The 23,176-nt window shown below is 41.9% G+C and overlaps 1 protein-coding gene across 1 annotated transcript in view; it reads right to left on the bottom strand.

Moving 5' to 3' along the window:
* Window positions 1–23,176, bottom strand: part of FOCAD (focadhesin) — a 122,207-nt gene extending 99,031 nt beyond the window's left edge. Inside the window, exons 1-6 of the mRNA XM_084504906.1 lie at window positions 23,080–23,176; window positions 18,515–18,615; window positions 17,986–18,074; window positions 14,701–14,775; window positions 13,064–13,218; window positions 7,830–7,934 (exon numbers count right to left, since the gene is read on the bottom strand). Coding sequence (XP_084361032.1) covers window positions 7,830–7,934; window positions 13,064–13,218; window positions 14,701–14,775; window positions 17,986–18,042 — 392 coding nt within the window. The 5' untranslated portion in view covers window positions 18,043–18,074; window positions 18,515–18,615; window positions 23,080–23,176. The remainder of the gene's footprint in view (window positions 1–7,829; window positions 7,935–13,063; window positions 13,219–14,700; window positions 14,776–17,985; window positions 18,075–18,514; window positions 18,616–23,079) is intronic.

Here is a 23,176-nt window from a genome sequence, read left to right as displayed (position 1 = left end):
TTTTGAAAGCATTTTTCTACCTTCTCTATATTTTGATTTCAGAAAGTTTATTACAAGCTGAACATAGAGGAAAAACAGCTCTCCAGAATTTTTAAGACAACAAAACCACACAAAGTGAATTATTAATAATAAACAAACACTAGTCCATTTAAAAAAAAAGTCAATGGCTTCCAGCAAAAATGTGTAGCCAAGGTGCTGTAAATGTCTGCCATAACCCAACTGGACTGAGGATGCTGACAAATGTTTCTCATAAAAATTGCTCTTCCCTGCCCTTTCACTCCATTCAGCTTGAGGTTGGGTTACTGGACAGGCATATTAATATTCACAGGAAACCAGCGGACAACTTTATGCCAGACCAGAGAGAGAATTAATCCACTGGGAATGCTTAGTTCTCACCCAAAGTGAGAATGACTTCCAGGCTACTTCTGTTTCTGCTACAGCTGGTCCCCACTTCATCAAAAAAATGCAGACCATCCCATATGTGAATTTAAAAGTCACATCAATTATTTCACACATCCTTACAAAATAGCATATTTGGTTTCGTATTTATCTGCCCTTGGAACACCAGTTATTCAGAAAGACAGCAATACTTACGCAGCTTATGGAAACAATTAGGAACTAAATGATAAATGAGGCTGTTCTCTACCAACTTACCAAGGGTAAAAGGAACATTTCCTGCTTTCTACAACAAGAGAGACAATCCCTTCCCTGTTTTCCAAGGTTGATTTTCTTAAAGAAAGTGGAGAATCTCAGCCCTAAAGGTACAAAAGCTTCCCACCCCAAAAATCAGAAAACATAACCAGACAAAATTCCCCAAGTTCCACAACATTATTTTCCCCCATTTCTTTTCAAGATCTGTTCACAACATTGTATCATCGCAAGAAGACGTATTGTAAAAGCAGTTCTATTATCCACACCTAACATTGGCCTTAAAGCCAAATCTATTTTTAGCCCATAATATTGTCTCAACAAACATCCAAAGAAATGAGAACTGCAAACTCCTTCTGAACATACTTCTACTTTTGAATCTTCATTAATGATTTCTATACAGAATATTTTTGCATAGCTGACAGCATAACACGAGAATAACGCAACAGGATGTTTCTACTGCTGAGTCATTGTACATATTCTCAAATTTCTAAGTTTTAATGACATCTACACAATAACACTCTGGTGCAATACACTAGAAACACTATAGCATATGAAAGAACTCAATTTTAACACTTGTTACTTAACAAGTCATTGAATAAGGACATACCTCTTTGTACACAAAAAAAAAAAAAAAAAAAAAAACACAACACAAATGCCAGATGTCAAAAATCAGAGCATTTTGACCTACTAGGTATTCAAGACTAAGTCAAACAACCAATGTAATGTTTGTCTTCACTGGAATAAAGCAGAAGTAAAAGGAAAAACAACAACAAAAATATGTATTGGCTAAGTCTAAGACATGCAAGTCTGCTATTGATTTCCAGTTCTCTATTAATTTAAATAACTGTAAACAATTTTGAATTACAAAACTTCACCTTTTCCTTGTATACTACCAGCATTTTTGATTTTGCACAGGAAAAGATAAATAATCTTTCTTTGCCCAGTTGGAGAGAGGCTGTTCCTGTATTCCAACCACATCCTACTGCCTTCTTTTTCATACGGAGCCTGGATTAAGCCCCTTTAACTTAGCCTCTTCTACCATGAGACATAAAAAAAAAAAAGTTTATTTACTACAGAAGAAAAAGTTTTCAAAAGACTTCCATCTCACTAACCTTCATTACCTGCTTTTTCAATGAAATTTGTTCTTTAGAAGTATGAACTTCGTATAAAGAACTGATGTAACCAGAAAAACAAAGACACACGGGAGTTCAGGAATGCTCATCCTGAACATCCAGCTCTCCAAAAGCGTCTTCCACTTTACCTAAGCAAAATGAAATAGTGAGGAAAAGACGCGATTCTCCTCTGCCTAACAGTGCCTTTTATACTCTTAAAGCATTACAGCTACAACATGCTATTGTATCTGTTTCCTGAATAAAATAAAATTTGAAAAATATTCATGACCGGAGCTTGGATCTTCTCCAGGTGAAGAAGACAAAAAAGTAGCTGTTAATATCAGCACTGACTCATGGTTTCTCTAGAGCTGGATGATATCTCCAAGATGTCCCCTCAGGAAGACTGCTACTGCACAACAGGCTGCTTTTTACTAGTAGCTCTGAATGCATTTTGAAATCATTTATTTTTACATGGCAACCACTTTAACAGTAGAAGCAGTTAGTAACCTCATTTTAATAGCAGAAACAAAGCTGGAAAAATAGGTAGAGGAAAGTGGACCCCAGTCTACCTAACATAAAAGGACCATTGGCAATCACCAAGCTATGAAGTATGCATAAGTCCCAATATTTATTTGTTCTTCTTCTCATACAGTCTTCCTGTTGCCATTGCCCCTCTTGAGCTTCTGGTGGTTGTCTTATCTCTCTACTATTGAACTCCTTAAAACTTTCAACCAAGTATCACAGAATCAGTAAACTGTTTAAGTTAGAAGGGACATCCTGAGATTATCTAGCCCAACCCATCTGCAAAGGCAGAGTCAGCTAGAGAAGGCTTCCCAGAACTTTGATCATCTCCAAGAACAGAGACTCCACATCCTCCTAAGCAACCTGCTCCAGTGCTTGATCACTTGTAGAGTCAAAAAAAAACAAAAACAAACAAACAAACAAACAAAAAAACCCACAAAAAACCACCAAACAGTATTTTCCTGACTTCATAAGGAAACACCTCTGATCTGATTTGTGCAGATTGCCTCTTATACTGGGCTGTCTAGGTAACTCTTCTTCGTTCCCTTCCATCAGGTATTTATACACATGGATAAAGTCCCCTTGAGCCTTCTCTTCTCCAGACTGAACAGTCCCAGTTCTCTCAGCCCCTCCTTATATGAAAGATGCACCAGTCCCTCCATCGTCTTCGTGGTCCTTTTTTGGACTGTCTTCAATAAGTCTTTTTGTTTACTGACAAGTGAACAGTAGACCCAGCACTCAGATGTCCTTCACCATGGTTGAGCAGAGGGAAGGATCGCTTCTGTCAGCCTGCTGGTAACCCTCTTCCTTATGTATCCCAGGCTGCTATAAGCCTTCTTTGCCGCAAGGGTGCATTGCTTGTTCATGGAAATGAAGAATATGCTGTTCTAAGTTATTCATGAGTTCCTTGGAGGTGATGAGTTCACATAGAACTTTTAACTAAAGCATGTTTTGTTTCAATATTTTGTGAAAAGAAAAAAAAAAGCTCAGATATACTCCATATTTATCCTAACAAGACACTCAGATATGCCTAAGACCTTAAAGGAATTCCAGAGCTGGGTTAAAAAAAGCAGCAAAGAATCACCCCAGACAATTACACCATGACCATCAGATATTCTCATAAACTTACTTCTGTGATTCTGTGATTACTTGTTTCACGGAACCCTTCCCCCTTAATGGTAAAACCGTCTCATTTGTTGCTGCTCACCCAAAGGAATGAATCAACTACTGAACTCTGGTTCTCTGTGTATTAAGGATTTTTACAATATCACAGAATCACAGAATTTCTAGGTTGGAAGAGACCTCAAGATCATCAAGTCCAACCTCTGACCTAATGCTAACAGTCCCCACTAAACCATATCCCTAAGCTCTACATCTAAACGTCTTTTAAAGACCTCCAGGGATGGTGACTCCACCACTTCCCTGGGCAACCTGTTCCAATGCCTCACAACCCTTTCAGTGAAGAAGTTCTTCCTAACATCTAACCTAAAACTCCCCTGGCTCAATTTAAGGCCATTCCCCCTCGTCCTGTCACCAGGCACGTGGGAGAACAGGCCAACCCCCACCTCGCTACAGCCTCCCTTGAGGTACCTATAAAGAGCGATAAGGTCGCCCCTGAGCCTCCTCTTCTCCAGGCTGAACAAGCCCAGCTCCCTCAGCCGCTCCTCGTAGGACTTGTTCTCCAGGCCCCTCACCAGCTTCATCGCCCTTCTCTGCACCCGCTCAAGCACCTCCATGTCCTTCTTGTAGCGAGGGGCCCAAAACTGAACACAGTACTCGAGGTGCGGCCTCACCAGAGCTGAGTACAGGGGGACGATCACCTCCCTAGCCCTGCTGGTCACACTGTTTCTGATACAAGCCAGGATGCCGTTGGCCTTCTTGGCCACCTGAGCACACTGCTGGCTCATATTCAACCGACTATCGACCATCACTCCCAGGTCCTTCTCTGCCTGGCAGCTCTCCAACCATTCCTCTCCCAGCCTGTAGCTCTGCTTGGGGTTATTGCGCCCCAGGTGCAGGACCCGGCACTTGGCCTTGTTGAACTTCATGCAGTTGACCTCAGCCCATCGGTGCAGCCTATCCAGATCCTCCTGCAGAGCTTTCCTACCCTCAAGCAGATCGACACACGCACCTAACTTGGTGTCATCTGCGAACTTACTGAGGGTGCACTCAATGCCCTCGTCCAGATCATCAATGAAGATACTAAAGAGGACCGGCCCGAGCACCGAGCCCTGGGGGACGCCACTAGTGACTGGCCTCCAACTGGACTTGGCTCCATTCACCACGACTCTTTGGGCCTGGCTATCCAGCCAGTTTCTAACCCAACGAAGCGTGCGCCAGTCCAAGCCAAAAGCAGCCAGTTTCTTGAGGAGAATGCTGTGGGAGACGGTGTCAAAAGCCTTGCTGAAGTCAAGGTAGACCACGTCCACAGCCTTTCCCTCGTCCACCCAGCGCGTCACTTTGTCATAGAAGGAGATCAGGTTCGTCAAGCAGGATCTGCCTTTCATAAACCCATGCTGACTGGGCCTGATCGCCTGCTTGCCCTGCAAGTGCTGCGTGATGACTCCCAGGAGGATCTGCTGCATGAGCTTCCCTGGCACTCAGGTCAAACTGACAGGCCTGTAGTTTCCCGGGTCTGCCCTCCGGCCCTTCTTGTAGATGGGCGTCACATTTGCTAGCCGCCAGTCAACTGGGACCTCCCCCGATAGCCAGGACTGCTGATAAATGATGGACAGTGGCTTGGCCAGCTCCTCTGCTAGTTCTCTCAGTACCCTCGGGTGGATCCCATCCGGCCCCATCGACTTGTGCATATTCAAGTGCCGTAGCAGGTCACCAACCAGTTCTTCGTGGATAGTGAGGGCCACATCCTGCTCCCCATCCCCTTCCACCAGCTCAGGGTACTGGGTATCCAGAGAACAACCGGTATTGCCGCTAAAGACGGAGGCAAAGAAGGCATTGAGCACCTCCGCCTTTTCCTCATCTCTTGTAACTAAGTTTCCCCCCGCATCCAGTAAAGGATGGAGATTCTCCTTAGTCCTCCTTTTTGTGTTGATGTATTTATAGAAACGTTTTTTGTTATCTTTAACAGCAGTAGCCAGATTGAGCTCCAGATGAGCTTTGGCCTTTCTAATTTTGTCCCTGCACAGCCTCGCTACATCCTTATAGTCCTCCCTAGTGGCCTGCCCACTTTTCCAAAGATTATAAACCCTCTTTTTTCTCCTAAGATCAAGCCACAATTCTCTGTTGAGCCAGGCTGGTCTTCTTCCCCGCCAGCTCGTCTTTGGGCACGTGGGGACAGACCGTTCCTGCGCCATTAAGATTTCCCTCTTGAAGAGCGCCCAGCCTTCCTGGACCCCTCTGCCCTTCAGAACCGCCTCCCAAGGGACTCCACAAACTAGTGTCCTGAGCAGCTCAAAGTCAGCCCTCCGAAAGTCCAATACAGCGGTTTTACTGGTCCCCTTCCTGGCCTCGCCAAGAATAGTGAACTCCACCATTGCGTGGTCACTCTGCCCGAGACAGCTCCCGATGATCACGTCCTCCACCAGTCCTTCCCTGTTTGTGAAGAGAAGGTCTAGCGGGGCACCACCCCTGGTAGGCTCACTAACCAGCTGCGTCAGGAAGCTATCTTCCACGCTCTCCAGAAACCTCCTAGACTGCTTTCTCAGGGCTGTGTTGTGCTTCCAGGATATGTCAGGGAAGTTGAAGTCCCCCATGAGTACAAGCGCCGAAGATTTCGCAACTTCTGTCAGCTGCCTGTAGAACTGCTCATCCGTCACCTCATCCTGGTTCGGCAGTCTATAGCAGACCCCGACCAGGACACTAGCCGTGTTGTCCCTGCCAATCCTAACCCAAAGGGACTTGACCTTGTCATTCCCAGCCTCGAGTTCTATAACATCGAAAGACTCTCTAATATAGAGAGACACACCACCACCCCTTCTGTGCTGCCTGTCCCTTCTAAAGAGCTTATAGCCAGGCATTGCAGCACTCCAGTCATGAGACTGGTCCCACCACGTCTCTGTGATGGCAACCAAGTCGTAGCCTGCCTGCCGCACGATGGCTTCCAGCTCCTCCTGTTTGTTACCCATGCTGCGTGCATTGGTGTAGATGCACTTCAGCTGGGCCATTGCCTTATCCCCTGGCCTTGCCATTGCTCCCCCTGGCACAGCCCCAACAATCCTAGCTTCAGCCCCACCCCCCTTCCTACCTAGTTTAAAGCCCTCTCAATGAGCCCTGCCAGCTCCTGGCCCAGGATCCTTTTTCCCCTAAAAGATAGGGACCTGTCTGCAGCCATCAGGCCAGGTGCTGAGTAAAGTGCCCCATGATAGAAAAACCCAAGATTTCTGCGTTGGCACCAGCCCCGGAGCCACGTGTTTAACAGGTGGGCTTTCCGTGTCCTCTCTGTACCCCTCCCTGCCACCGTAGGGATGGATGAAAACACCACCTGCACTCCCGCTCCATCAACTAACCGTCCCAGCCCCCTACCTTGTTTGATAGCCTTCAGGCTTCTCTCTTCAATGTCATCACTACCTGCCTCGACTATCAAAAGAGGGTAATAGAGGGGCGTACCAGGTTGGGAAGCTTCCTGGCAACATCCCTGACCCTGGCCCCAGGGAGGCAGCAGACTTCCCTACGGGTAGGGTCAGGCTGACAAATAGGGTCCTCTGTTCCCCTAAGAATAGAGTCTCCAACAACAATAACCCTCCTGTCTTTCTTGATGGAGGCAGTCCTGAGGCATGGAGTCGACCTCCTCGCCCTAGGCATCCTCCTGGGAACACTTGCTACCTCTTCCTCAGCTACTGGTCTGTCGAGCTCCAAGGCCTCAAACGTGTTGCGTAAGGGCACCTGGGAAGGTGGGGCTGGAAGGGGAAGGCATCGCCTACGATGTCGAGCAGGGACCTGTCTCCGTTCCTCCTCAACTCCCAGATTCCCTCCCTCTGCCCAACGGCTACAGGGCAGGGGGTCCACCCCCATTTGGGGTGTCTCACCTCGGTACCTCTCCTTGAGGCCCTGCAGGGAGTTACTCCACCAGTCTATCTCCCACTCACACTCCCTCATATCCCTTAATGCTTAATATGGGTTAAGCATGTGCAGTGATGGCTTTGACAAATTATTCCATTAATAATAGAATTGTATTAATTAACAGTCCTCATGATACAAATACTTATTAATAACTTTTTTTGCAAGACATGACCACTTCATGTCATTGAGTTTTTCTACAGGTGTGAACTTTGAATATTTTCCCCCACAGCTAAGCATTCATGAAGGTAATAAAGGCTGAGCTCAAAAACGAAGCCTTTTTGTCAAATAGGTTGAGTTCTACCTGGTCACCCATTCTGCGACTCATCCAAGAAATATGTAATACTTTACTTTCTTATATACCCACTACTCTATCAAATTTGTTCAAAACTGGTTAGCAGGATCAAAATTACCAAGATAAATACACAAATAAAAGGACTGAATTCCAGTATTAACATTTGTGGGGTTTGTTTCTGGAAATCAAACAAAAAGTTATTAGGCACCTAAATAAACCAATGTGAAACTAACCTGATTCCATAAAGATTCTGAACAGCCTCATCTCCTTCTCTTCCCCGTTGTACAGCTTGAATCTGTAGTAATTTCCAAACAGTTTTTACTAAACCATGTACATTCCTGTTGACAAAAAAGAAATAAATTACTCTCAGTTATGGATCCAAGTTAGTTGATTCTTCTGTAAAAGGAAGAATACAACTGACAGTCAAGAAGCCCTGAATTGTCCTTATGGACCTCCTCACACCTGTCTACACAGTTTTTGGCAAGTTGTGTATCCACACATCGTTATTATCTTTTTCACAAAATGAACAAAATAGCAGAGAAAAGAAATAATGCACCAATTAACACCTTTGATGGTTTATTTCCAGCCTATCTGACAACCACATGTGCTGTCCCCAGCTTCATGGACATTGGTACTTTTAACATGTTAAAACTAAAAAACAGCTATTCTCTGAATACAAGCACATAGGCAGATATTCAGCATGGAACACAGAAATTTCCACCATGCCTCTGACCACAAGAGAAATCACCCAAATACCCTACACTGAAACTTACATTCTCATAAAAAAAACACTTGAGATATCTAGTTTATGCTGACTTTAGATCTCAAGAGAATATTATGTACAACAATTTTATCTCCCTCCGTCTACGTTAAGTACATTTCAGGTGAAAACACAGTAAGTATTTCTGAAAGTTTGATAAGATTTCCCCCATTTTCCAAGGAAAATGTTAGTGAAGGTAATAAAGTCCACACAAGGGGGAATAAAAGCTCTCCTGAATATGCAGTAAGGACCTTAACAATTCTAGAGGTTGATATAGCTTGGCTGAGCTTGTGAGGACAATCTTCAGAATTTTGTTTTCTTCTTCATAATCAAGTGTTCCACACCTTTCAAGCCATACCACATCAAATCCAAACCAATCCCTGTTTGAGAAAATAGATTGGATTCTATAACAAATCACTTATTATAAGATGAAAATGTAGACAGAGAGGAAAAAAGTCATAACTGATTCTTGGACTGTTCATCTAGAAAATGCTATACAGTTAAAACACCATCCCCTAAAAATCTATTAGATAGATCACTACTCATATCACTAGAACACGTTTATTCCTCCTTTTAGTGGAAGCAAAATGAACAGGAAGAGCTTACACAATATACTACTATAAATGTTCACCACCTGACAAAGATGAAAAGTTGGTTCTATCATATACGGCAAAATACAGGAGGAAAAGAGAATTGAAAGCTGGAGAGTTTTTTTTTTTTTTTTTTTGGTTTGATTTACTATTTCCCCTCTTTTCTTCCCAGCAGGAAAAAAAACAGATTTATCTGTAACTCCACTTCTCCATAAATGAGTGTAACACTGAATGGCCAGCTGGAAACAAGAAGTTATGCAGAATTCATGCAAGCCTCTCGCAGGACAGACAGAAACCATCACTCTCACATAACAGATGAACAAACTGAGCTACAGTAACATTAACTGTTTGGCACAGGATGCAGTGTGCTCCATAAATCCTCCCTAAATTATGGATTGATCTACATACATTCAGACTTTGGAGTGATATCAAAAAAATCTGAACCAATAAGGAATTTACATCAAAGACCACTGAGACTTCATATGACCACTGTTAAAAGACCAGAGTTTGCACACACTGGCTGGACCATCATCATCTCAAAAACATGGGTTAACAACATGTAATCGCAAACAAACACCAAGGGTTGGTATTTACAAATACTTTACTGAAGATTCAAAAAACTGAAAATGCAAAGGATCGTATCATTATAAAATCAACACCAAAAATTCACATCAAAAGGAAATGGGCAAATATCACTTCTAACTGCCAAATCTTTACTGAATTTAACACCACCTGCAGACAGACTCCTCCATAAGTTGGTAAGGTACGATAGGGAACATCTGGAGATTCCCACAGTGGATATCCCACCAATAAAAGTTTAGATTCATATACCAGACACAGACAAAGACGTATATGCACTCTTCTGTGCCTTTCATACCCTTGCCAATAGTGCTGGAAAACGCTGACCCCAATCAAAACAGACAGAACGTGCTCCTGTTTTCTTTCTTTCTTCCGAAAATGGATCAGTTACAAAATGTGCCAGTAAGCATTAAAATTACTGGCTGCCATGACACCTGTCTCTTGAAACACTGCAATCCAACCATAGACGAAAATATGTGGTTATGCAGAAATCTGTTGCCAAGCAACCAAGAGAAAGGAGCGGAGCAGTCCTCCAGGTCCCAGCGCACCCAGCCCAACACACGGAGGGGAGGAGGAAGAGGCATCTTTTGGACAGTGACAGGGAGAAAGAGAACGACAATCTCTGAGCCATTTAAAAGAAAATCTGCTGGCATGTCCCCCAGCTCCAACAGAGTAACTATTCAGCACGGAAAATGTAAGAGCAGTAAGAAAACAGGCTTGACTGTTCTGGTATTCCAGTACTGCTGGCTTGAATTCCCTGATGGAGGGCAGGGTGGGGGGACCACAAACGCCTGCTTTAGGCTTTGCATGCCACTCCTGAGCTCAAACAGCACAATGGCATGACATATTGCAAGAATTTTCCTACAAGCATACATGCTCAGGTGACAAGAACATTCAAAAAACATATATACACAAAAATACTTCTGACTATTTCTTAAAGATTGCAATAATTCATTGCTTCACAGGTTTCTAGTATAAAAAAATCAAGTCATTCTAATCATCTGTAATTGAATACAGGCCACAGTCTTCCCCTCTGCTACAACAGAAAGGACTGTGATGATTCCTGCGATCAGAGGACAGCCGTTTTGCTGAATCAAAGCACAGGAAGCCAGAGATCAGTGTGAAAAACAAAGTGAAATCATCCATGTATGTATAAACTCACTTATGCATACATATTTTTGTATTTGATGTATGTGTATATACACAAAAAAGTCTGCATGCATATACATATACACACACACAACATTCCATCAGGTTTAGATTTTAAAGGCATCAGAGGAAACTGCATATTGAGTCTAACCCACAGGTACGACAATGCACCATAGAATAGCTTCTCATTTGTATAATAGTTGATATCTATCATTTGTATGATAGTGTGAACCACATAAAAAGTTAACACAGACAAGCACTGGATGTGTGCCTCTGACAGCACAAATGCCTTTCCTAGCATTCAGAATTTGATACACCTGACCGAACAAAAACCACCATTTATACTAAGCCCCTGCTAAATTCTCCACAACATAAGGAGGGGAAGAAAGAACACGTCAACAGTCTTTGCCAATAAAACATTTACGTAACTCCATCCAGCACTGACAGGTGCTCAGCAGTTGCACGTGCCTTTCTGCTGGCTGCTAATCTCATATACATGTTCTTTTAAAGACACTGTGCACACAGCAGCGCAAAGCCCCAGAGCAAACCTGGATGAAAATTTGGCTGGGAATAAGAAGGAGGAACAGCAGACTAAGACTCTAAAACAGTCAACAGAATAAAATGCATCAGTACCAAAACGAACCAAGCACAAACCATCAGTTTAATAACTTACTGAGGCTGCAGATATTTTAAATGCAAAGACTTTGTGATAAACCCTGCTTCGAAGTCCATGGTGGATGTGGTTTGAACTGTGGCAGCTTGAGGAAAGAAATGCCAAAAGTATACATATAAAGGGTTCATAGGTAATCTACCAGCACTTACCATAGCAACAAATCATTTAAGTTGGTTTATCACATGGAAAAAAAATAAGAATGGTGTGGAAGTGGGGCAGAGCCAAGCTCTTTTAACATTTGAACTCTACTTTTATTTTTAAGGTTAGGTCAGACTAAAATATCCTAATTTACACTGCTGTTTTTCCTTATGTAAAAATGGTATTAACATGTAACTTCCCCATGTACTGCTGATACTGCAACAACTCTTTGTGGATCAGGATTTTAACATTTTTAGTCCACAAGCCACAGCTAAATTGAAGGAAGAGTTTCATTATGTCACAGCGCTCAGATTCTCACAGTCTATAGCACAGGTGCTTTTGCTTCTTTGTTAACAGTGCAGATTGCTCCCTTGACCCCAAATTGAAGGTCCGTTGGAGGACAGTGGTTTACAGAAATTACTCATATTATAAAAATGTACTTACAAAACCTTTCCTAGGAATCTCTAACCAATTACTGTAAACTCAGTACAGTCAGCATCACCACAGCAAGATCCTAGGAGTAATCCAACTTCAAACACTAAGTCACAAGGACAGAAAGATTTTTTTTTTTTCCTAAACATGTGATTTCTTCAGGATTTCACTGCAGTTTACTCATGTCTAAACTCACCTTTGGCTCCAACTGATCAAGAGAAATCTCAGCCTAGAGCTGATTCTCTGAGGCTAGAAGAAATGAAAAACTTATCTTGAATAACATGGTTTCTGCAACCTCTGTGCATAATGCATCACAGGTGTAGCACCAGTTAGAAGCTTCAGCTAAAAGTGACACTAGCATTTTCTAGGAAGAGGAAAAGAAGGCTTAGTGCAGAAATCCAGTTATCTTCCAAAAGTCAGAAGAGACACAAAGACAGCCCAAATTCAACGTTATAAAGTTGGGAGAATTGAGTGAAAACACTTTCCCTAACATTATTTGACTTTCCATTTCTAAGTTTAACACACAGTTCCTTTTTCCCCCAAAATGGCTGCATTCTCCCGGTATGTTGGACAGGCCATCTACCTCAGAACTACATGTGAGATGTAGGCATTATATTTGCAGAGTTTTGTAAGAGGAAATAGCTGCAGAGTTAGGTAAAGTGATTTATTCTTTAGTGGACATGGAAACAAAAGCCATCATCCGTAATTCCTACCCAGAACCTAATTGCAGTTCCATGCGAATAATCAGTTATTTGGACAGGCTGATTAGGAAGTTATTCCCTCACCTCTTATCATTATGCAAGTTATTGCCATTTTTCTCTCCATGGTACACACAACAAACCAGCCAATGCCATGACTTCTGAGGTTCTCCAGTTTCAAGTTCAAAGCATTAGCCTAAAGTTCTACCAGTTTCCACTCACATGCACAGGATAGACTACAAATTCTTCCTTCAGAGTCAAACCCACACAGCCACTGCTAAGATGAGAGCAATACAGAAGAGCAGCGCACAGTCAGCCCTCAGTGCCACACCCTTTTTGAAAATACAGTCATTCACAGAGCCACTCCTCTTCCACTGGATTTTCAAGGAAAAAGCACAGACTGACAACAAGTTGACAAAAGGCACAAAATCAAGTAAACAAACACTACCTCGCTGAGGGAATTAGGTTGAGAGCTCCATGAAGAATATACTCAAGCTCCGCATGGTTCTCTGCAACAAGTGCCACCAACCCCTCGGAGCAGGCTGTTCTCACAGCAACATTCTCACTGCAGCACTTCTCCCAGAGCAAGTTCAGAGCAGGAGTCTGAAATCAGAAGTATGAGATGAGCAATAAAAAGGCTGACACTAATTTCTCTTTTTATTTCAAACACACTTTTAAGTAAAAACCTGCTCAACAGCTTCCCCTGAAGTCTTCGAGATCACAAAGAGAAGCTGGGATGCAGATTCTTCACCTGAAAAGGGCTTCCCTTGGACAGTTCCCATGTTTCCTATCCAAAACTACCTGTATTCTCAGTATGGGCAGGACTGTCTCAAAAAAAGAATAAGGTGGAAGATTTTTTCAGCTGTGCAGGTAAGCTAGCATCAATTTTACTTTCCTTGAAAAAAATAACTTCTAGTTAGAGACATCTCAGGAACTGCTACGTCAAGCAGTGTCTATAACAGGATGTAGTGCAAACAACTAGAGGCAGGCATGCAAACAGCTATAGAGGTAAATCGCCTTTATTCACCAAGTGAAGCCTCCATTTCTCTCTGTTTGCTACTAGAGACAAAGATTTGGCAGTATCCACTAAACCCACTGTCTGTTTTAATGATAAATTTGCATTTATGAGTTGGTTTACTGACTTTTTGGTTTCCAAATGGAGAAGCAAGGAAAACAAACATTTTTAATCAACTGAATACTGCAAAATCTTTCTAAAAAAAAAAAAAAAAAGAGCATGTAATATTAAGAGGAACCATCTTCTATTTCTTACTGTTTTAGAATGTGTTGCTACGTTTCAGTTCAGTAACCTCATGGGGCAGCAAAGGGGAAGAGTCAGCTTTTAGCTCAAGCCATTATGTCACTTAGGAACATGACAATGCTCAGGAATTTGTAGGAGCTACTGTCGGAGAAACTATGCACCTCAAAAACTCCTTCACATCATAACTCAGCTCCTTTTAGGCTTGATTTTGGGCCTAGGGGGTGTTGTTAATAGATCAGACTAGACAGAAAAATCCACAGGCTTTTTTCCGGCTCATTTCTGTACAAATCAGCTTCTGGAGAGGACAAATGGAGGAAATCTTACCTAAGACTCCTAATACTCTCCTATACTGCTGTGTCACCAGCATTTCACATTTCTCTCACTTAAGAAGACAGACTCACCATGTTCTCTCAAAGAAAGGTGAGCTTTACTTAGGTAATAGGAAAGAAAACACCGATACAGGCATGCAAAAGGATATGCTTTCTGAAATCCCTATTCTGATGCAAAATATATACCTTTTTTTTTTTTTTTTTTTTTTTTTTTTTTTTTTACTCAAAAGGCATTATCTCCCCACGTGACAATTCACTTCTGGTAAAGTAAATAAACTTAAACAAAACTCACTTCAGTTGAGCATACCTAGATGTTGCTAGTCAGCAAAATTAAGGCTTCTGCCTTCTGATCCAGAAGACTTCGCCATCACCTGTACGCCCAGACATGTACTGCCAACATACTTCACTTACAGTTTCTTGAAATTACAGAATAGAAATCCGCAGAAAAATGTAAGCACCCATGGACAGAAGATAAAGAAGTGGAAGAATGGCACATACCTGCTGAGATGCCTGCTTGATTTTCCCTGAAGAAACATTTTCTTTCAGTACTGCAGCAATCAGATGACCCACAGCCTAAAACAGATAAGTAAAACACACACACGGATGAAACATCATTTTTCACCCCACTAGTAGGAAGAATTTATACTTCTGTTGCCTATGATCATGATTTGAAATACCATACTTATACTAGTATGGAAGATGAAATACAGAGTTAAACAACCCCCTAATACTGCCATATTTTTACCATTACCCTGCAGCAGAAGGGAAACAAACTTCCATAGGATCCCACACAGAGACAAGGGCCTCTTTGTACAGAACCTCTTACAAAATTAGTATTAGGCACATAGTCAGGAATTGCAGGTATTTTAACGTATCAACTGTAACAGACATGTACAGCTCCACCACTGCACAGATCTCAGTGTACTCCGCAGCACTGACCATTTGTATGTCCTTTACTATACAGGGCATTGGAAGCAAGAGAGGAAACAAGAGAACACATGTAAAACACTCTTGCAAAGTTCTGTGGCACAGGTTCAACAAAACACTGATGATGAACGTAGCCTTATAACTTAAGCCCTTTACATACCCAACAGCACAACTACCGCCAGAAATGTTTAATTTACTTTAAACAAGACATTTGGATTTAACTGTATTCCTCATAAAGCTATTCTGTGGTAAAGAAATCATGAACAAGCCTCATTTAAATTTTCAAGTTTCTCCAGGAAATTGTTCTTGAGACCAGGGCTTCAATTCTAACAACAGTATGTTTGTTCATTTGAGCAGTAAGAAAATAAATTTCTTGTTCTATTTCAACAAAAGAAATACCTGATTTATTCAAACTGCCTTTAAAATGTAAATATAGACTTAAACCTTAAATAAATTTCAAATGCTTCAGGGTGTTTGCACTTTTGTTTTTTCTCTAATGCTTTATTCTGTCTTACTTCATAACGATTGATACAGCTACACAGACAAGCTTTTCTGAGACAGGCAGAAAGATATATTTTCATAGTAAGCAAATAAAAATGTTGCAGATTACCAATGTACCGAGAATAACAGCTGCATCTGCTCTCCTGTAGCAAGCACTGATATTTACTTTTGGAAAAAATGTAAACTAGGAAGCCAAGATGAAAAAACAAAACCAAACCAAACCACCAGTAACATTTCTGTTTCACTAGTGTACAGAAAGACAAAGATTTTAAATGATTCCAGGTTTCCAACCTAGAAATTCTGTGATTCTGTGTGTGATTCTTCTCCTTTCAGGATTTATTTACACCTCCTTTAGATGCTAGCTGCTAGCCTGACATGACAAACTCCAAGAGAACAGATCACATTTCCAGGAACAATGTCACTACAAGCCTTCCTAGACTACAAGGACTGTGCCTTTCAAAGGTTTTGATATGTACTCTGATATATTTGAATATATTTTTTTTTTTTCTTTACTGCTTTACTATCCAAGACTCTTACTGTTGTGGAAACGAAATGAGTAAGGGGGACAAGTCATATCTTTGTTTCGCTGCAGCTATCTGATTGCAAAAGCAACAACATGCTCCCCAGGTAGATTAGATCTTTTCTTAGAGAACTTAAAAAGCAAATCTATTATTTTTAATTTTCCTGCTGATAAGGAACTTCAAAAAAATGAATTTACACCTGCATCCTTAAAAACAATTTAATTACACTGGGGAAAAAAAAGGTTATTAATAGAGTCTTCTGGAGTAAGCTATACAGAAAAGTCAGAACACAGATTAGCCATTACATCCAGGAACTTGATTTATCAGTAAAAGTTTGTGTCCCAGGAAACTGCTCAAGTCCATCCCTTTGCTGATCTTCTGTCTGTACAGGTTACATGCTTTGCAGAGCAAATGTCTGATGACAGCTGGAAGATTATGGTGTGCTTTTGAGCAGTCAGAGAATAGAAGTGGAAGCTAGAGAAAAGACCAAAGCACATCACAAACTCCTTCATGACAAACAGCTGTAGTAATAAACCAAGAGACAGCAGAGAAGAGAGACAAGAGACTGCAATGAAAAAAAAACAAACAAACAAACAAGAAATATCAGCAATACTTACACCAAAGGAAGTTCTGAAAACTGGTTAAAAGATACTGAGTCCTGCTCACCAAGACTAGACAACATGAACTCATCTGCAGTACAAGACACTTTGCTAGACTAAAGATGAAATCTAGCTTTCAGGAACATACCTTCTTCACTTAATTGCCAATCTGTTTGCAAGTGGACTTCTTTGTCTCTCTTTCAAACTCAATCACTGTAAAACAATGCAACCTCAGCTAAACTGAAAAGGCAGAGGAACCATGTTGCCCAGACTGAATTCATATCAACTAAATCCATCAAATAATTGGCTGCAAATTTAACCCTGAATTCAAAATAGGAAGAAGCAGAAAATGGGGGAAGCTAGCTCTGATCCTATAGCTAAAGGGAAGCATTTTAAATACTGAAATGAGAAATGACTAAAACTGTAAAGATCTATTAAAAAAATAGACGTAATAGATCTATTAAGTAATAGACCTAATAACAAAACTTACTACTTTCTTCCTTGCTGCCCACCAAAAATACTATGGTAAACACTTGATCTAAATCAGAAAGTTACAGGTGAATATGATCAGAAGCCAACAGACAGACCTGAAAATAATGGCATTTTGGTCTGCTGATGACAGAGAAACTGCATTTATTGAGGACAGACAAGACTGCAGTAATTCAACATCAGTTCTCATCAGACAGGAGAAAAATATGTCATACAATCACAGAACAGTTTGGGTTGGAAGGGACCTTAAAGATCATCTAGTTCCAACCTCCCTGCCATGGGCAGGGATGTCACCCACTAGATAAGGTTGCCCAGGGCCTCAGCCACCTTGGTCTTGAACACCTCCAGGGATGGGGCATCCACATCTTCTATGGGGAACCAGTTCCTGTGTCTTATCACGCTGTGAGTGAAGAATTTCCTCATAACCTCTAATCTAAATCTCCCCTCTTTTAGTTTAAAACCATTCCCCTTGTCCCATCACTCTACTCCCTGACAAAGAGTCCCTCCCCAGCCTTCCTGTAAGCACCCTTTAGGTACTGGAAGGCCACTAGTAAAGTCTTCCCAGAGCCTTCTCTGCTCCAGGCTGAGACACCCAGGACACTTGAGAATAACCTACTTTTACAGTTTTCTGGCCTTGCAGCTAAAAACTCGTTCTTACCACCTTTTTAGAGCCAGGCAGCAGGACATGAAACAAAGGTTTCTGCAGACAATTCAATTTATTTAATGTTTAAAAAAATAAAAATTACCTGTGACTGAATAACTGTATTAGGAAATTCAAACCTCTTCTTGATGTCGTCTGACATTTTGGCTCTGTCATGTGACACTAAATCATACTCTGCAACAGAGATTAAAAAAATATGTTTGGGACTATGTTTGCTATTTGCCAGAAAATTTGCTCAGGTGTTTGCTTACACGTAACAGCATGTGTAAGCATTATATCTTTTTCTTCCCCCTAAGTACATCACATTACTTTGCTTTAAGGCCTTAAACCCAAGAAATGCTGAATACTTAGTGCTCTCATGTGAAGAATGGGTGATCAGTATTTCTTAAAGATGGAGCAAATACACCGTTCCACATGGTTCCACAGTTTCACATGTGTACTCTGAGAGCATACACTTAAGAATGCCCTCAAGGGCATTAACTTCATTGACTTCGTAATGGGACAGCTCAGGAGTGTTCTGTTTCTAATATATAATTTAAAATGCAAAAAACTCCATATATTTTTCAAGTATTTCATGTAAAAACAGAAGTAAATGAACAAAAAATAAAACCCACCTGTAAGACTTTAAATAGTAACTGTAGTTAGGGGCTGGAAGACTTGACAAAAAAAAATTTTCCAAGTTGGAGTACGCAGACACCTGCAAGCACACAGGTACCTAAATTGGAGAGAAATCAGAACTCAGTTTACCTGGTTGCACACCATTGACATTGATGAAAAATTGCAAACATTAAAATATTTCAGTTCGTTGTAAACACACCTTCAATAACTTTGAATGGCTTTCTTAAAAAAAAAAATACAAAAACCTAGCACTTGCTATAAAGCTAATTTTAATGCTTTGCAATAAGAAACAAGACAAAATATGCATGCACTATATTCCAATTTCAAGACATGCTATTGGTGCAATGCATTCAAAATATTGCCACCAATTTTCTGAAAGATTGTATCAAACAATCTGCAAGCATGCAAACGCACGATGTGCCACAACAAATTCCATTCACAGCAAAAAAGAACTGAAAAATAATATTTACCACCTCAACGAATATAAAATTCCTGGCATTTAAGCAGCTAAAGAAAAAACATCCGAAATTAAGCTGAAAGGGCTCAGCTGTTTTAGCCTCCCCTTGTATGCCTTGTGCTCCAGCTCCCTGACCATCTTGATGACCTCTACTGGACGTAGCCCAGTGTCCTTCTTGTGCTGTGGTACCTAAATCTGGATATAGCACTCACAACACTATCTCACCAGTACCTGACAGAGAGGAATAATCATGGTCACAGATGTTGCATTCTTACTAACACACTCCGAAATGAAGCCAGCCTTCCTTGCTGCCACGCTGCACTGCTGACTCGTGTTCAACCTGGCATCTGCTAAGACCAACTGCCCCAGGGCCTTTTCTGCAGACCTGCCTCCTCAACAGTCACCCACCGCCTGTGTCAGTGCATGGGATTGCTCCAATCCAGATGCAAGCCCCTGTACTGCACCATGCTGAACTGCCGAATGCTCCTGTCAGCCCACTTCTCCAAACCATCCCGGTCCTTCCCAAAAACAGCCTGCTCACCAGTGCTTTGAATACTCCCTGCAACTTGATGTCTGCCAAAGATCCACGGAGTGCACTCCACCCCCTCGCCCAGGCCGTGAGCGGGGATGGTCAGCAGTACTGGGCCCCCGCTGATCCCTCAGGGCAGCATCGCTGGCAGCCTGCTGCGCTTTGCACCCCTGGGGCCCGGCTGCCTAGCCAGTTAACCACCTAACATTCCCAGGGACTGAACTGATGCTGACTAGACTAGAATCATAATTCCCTGGATCGTTCTCCTCCTTCACATCCCCAAAAATGTGTTTCAGGAGCACACTGGGTGATTTTCCCGTAGACTGAAGTGAGGCTGACACGGCCACAGTTCTCCAGGTTGCAGACCTCCCCTAACCTCCGCTCCTTTAATTTTAAAGATTAAGAAAAGCAACTTCACAAGGGCCTCGACCAGCTCTTTTAGGATCATCAAAATGTCCTACTTTCCCTTGGTCAGTTGCTGGCTCTAGCCATTTACAGCTGAAGGAAGCACAAGGAAATGCAATCTCAATGTAAAAAGAGGAAAAAAGTCACATCCCCAGTTGAACAATTATTTGCACAGTTTCTGATCAGAATTTTGTAAATGGGAAACTGATGAATCAAAAATAAAGATGCCACCCTGCGCACTATTGCAAAACTTAGACAGCAATGCAATTTAAAACCTCATGTAAAATGCAGGAAGCCAGCACATCCAACTTTTAATGGCATTTTTGGGGGGCATATTAGAGACACATAGTATTTAGAGACCTGACAAGCCAGACATCTACTGCTATCACCATCAACTACAAAGAGAACTTCAAGCATCACAGTAACATCACCATACAACAAAGCACATCTGTCCACTCTGAAAGACACTGTTGAGCAGGCATGGAATTGCTTACAGGCTTAATACTAAGCAGAAGGCCTTTGTTTTTTTTAAGAAACCACCCAGAGAATTAGAAATCATAAAATATATGAAGGCTGTAACATTTAAGTAGTTCAAGTAGTGTGAACAAAAACCACATAATAAAGCTTATTTTTAACAAATTGCTTTATTTTATTCCCCAAATTGTTTTTTAATTATTTTTATTATTATTATTAATAATTTTATTTTGCACAGGCACAAAATACAGCGTTTTTCATCTCCCATACATACTTAGAATTTCTCTTTGTAACCGCGCTGTTAACTTGCATGCTATCACTTCATACAAGTATAACATATACATGAAGTGCTATTTTACAGTCCAACTAACCTATGCATATGACTTCACAGTTAATTCACCTCCACAAAAAGAAGCCTTTATTCTTGCTGTGCATTACTTGGAACACCTAATCTCCTTCTCCTGACTTTGCACCCCCATATACATAGATGATGGAAGATGATCACCTGCAGTGTTGTCTTTAGTGTCACTGACATCTCACCCTTCTGACAAGAGGCAAGAAGTTGACAGGTTAACCTTTTTAGTAAATTTAGAAATGATCCAAAAAGGAAAATCATAAGGAAGTATGACCCAGTCAAAAGGTAATGGCTACTATCCTTTGAAAGCTTTGGAAAAGAGGCATTTTTATTATACATATTTGTTAGCATTTGGTAGTTAACCAAACTTAGCAGTTCAAGACTTCAATCAGAAAATGGTTAGGAACTCCTAAGTATGCTCTTGAATCAGGCACACCTTCCCAGCATGACTTTTATTCATTTATATCCAACGTCTCCAAGTATCGTTTCCTGTTTTCCCATTACAAGGAAACCTTCATAGTAATGTCACAAAATAATTTATGCATTCTGAGAGTGATGATATAACGAGATAAAAAGAAAAACACATTTAGGAGAAGTACAGCTGCTGTAGACAGTAACTGAAGAGCTAAAGGCAGCCAAAATCTTGCTGCAGACACTTCTATCCATGATAAAAAAAGCAACTTCAGCACTACCTAAACCTAGAGTTAATTAAAAATAAGCAGAAAATCACCTCCACTACTGCTGAAAAGCCTTTTTTCTTAAGCTAGTGCCTTGCTTTTGGCACTGAAGATGTAAAGGCTATAAAGATTAGATCAAGACAGATGCTGTGAAAATAAAGAAGTAAAGCAAGAAGGTAAGGTTTCTTCCATTCTTCAGTTTCCATACTTTTAATTTGGTGAGCACTGGCTATTAATTTAAAAAATCTGAGCAACTGCTTCCTCACTTTTGGGGAAAAATGTTTACTGCCCAGTCTCGCCAGCAGGCCAAGCCACTTTTATAGACAGGACTAAGTATCAGTTCTTCTTGCAATTCTTTCCTCTCCCAAGAATGGCATGACTGCCACACAAAAATCCCAACAACTGGAAAAGCAAAGTGTTTCCTATTTTTATCAGGCTTCTACCACAAAAATAAGGACGGCCAGGCTCATGATAGTTGACAGGAGTCTCTACGGCCTATCCGAAACAGCCCTGAAAAGCACTTATAACTTTTACCCCAGCCTACAACGTTTGGGACAGTGCTGCTTCTCAAAAAAACAAACAAACAACAACAACAACAAAAACTTGCAGAATCTCTTTTAACATTATCAACTCCTGTAGCATTATTTTTTCCCATGTTACAGCTGACACAGATTGTTAGCATTATACAAAACACAACCCTTGCAAAGGAAGCATCAACACCATGAAACAAATCCATCTATTTCTAGAACAGGTTAAAGGCAAGCAGATCTTTCTCATTTCCCTGTCTCCAGGGAAAAAAAAGAAAAGGAATAATAGTAATACAGGAATGCTATGAAAGGGATTAACTACCTTGCAGATTGCTAGAGCAACCCTCTCCTAACATGCTGCACAGGACCATGCTGAAACAGCTGGTCTCAGCTGGGTGGGATACAGCGGCCACTAAGTATCCCCCAAACTTTCCCTGTGTAGGTCGGCAGCCTACCTTGCTAAGTTGTAACTAATTACATTTTGCTTGTCCTGAGGTGTTTTTTTTGTTTGTTTGTTTGTTTGTTTGGCCTAAGTTGTATTTTTCCTATCAGCATTCCTGAGGAGGCACTTTACACCATCAGCCAGGGAAAACACCCACCATTGTGCCTCCAACACACAGACACACACACAGAAATGAACTAATGGAAGAAAAAAGAAAATACATGGATAGGCAAAGGGACTCCTGCTTTGTTTTCCTAACAGAGAATCACTGAATACCCGAGTTGGAAGGGACCCACAAGGATCACCAGGTCCAGCTCCAGGGTCCCCAGCATCATCAGTACGAAAACCCTAATGCAGCCGAGACAGAGCAGGGTTACCTTGGCACCGCTCCTTCAGATCTGGCCCACACCGGTTTGGTAAAAGCCATTATCGCAAGTTAAGCTAAAACTACGCAACAAAACGCAGAACGCTGTCGCTCAAACCATATTTAGTGCGCTTTGCTTATTTTTAAGGGCTCACACGTGCCACGTCCCCAGCACGCGTACACCGCAGGGAAGCCTCTGCCGCCGCAAAGCGCTGAGTAAGGGCGGCAGCCGACAGGGCTCCGCGCCGTGCCCGCAGCGCCCCGGCGCCCCCCCGGCTCCGCTCCGCTCCGCTCCGCTCCGCTCCCCCACCCCGCCTTCACCCCGCCTCACCTGGCCCGGCCCCGGTGCCCGGTGCCCGGTCCCGGCCAGCTCCCGGCGGCGGGGCCCGGCAGCGTGCGGCGGGGGCAGCCCCGGCGGCCGAGGGCGG

The sequence above is a fragment of the Aythya ferina genome, assembly GCF_964211825.1.
Source record: "Aythya ferina genome assembly, chromosome: Z".
NCBI lineage: Eukaryota > Metazoa > Chordata > Aves > Anseriformes > Anatidae > Aythya > Aythya ferina.
The sequence above is the reverse complement of the archived record's forward strand: the minus strand, read 5'-3'. Positions and strand labels throughout refer to the sequence as shown.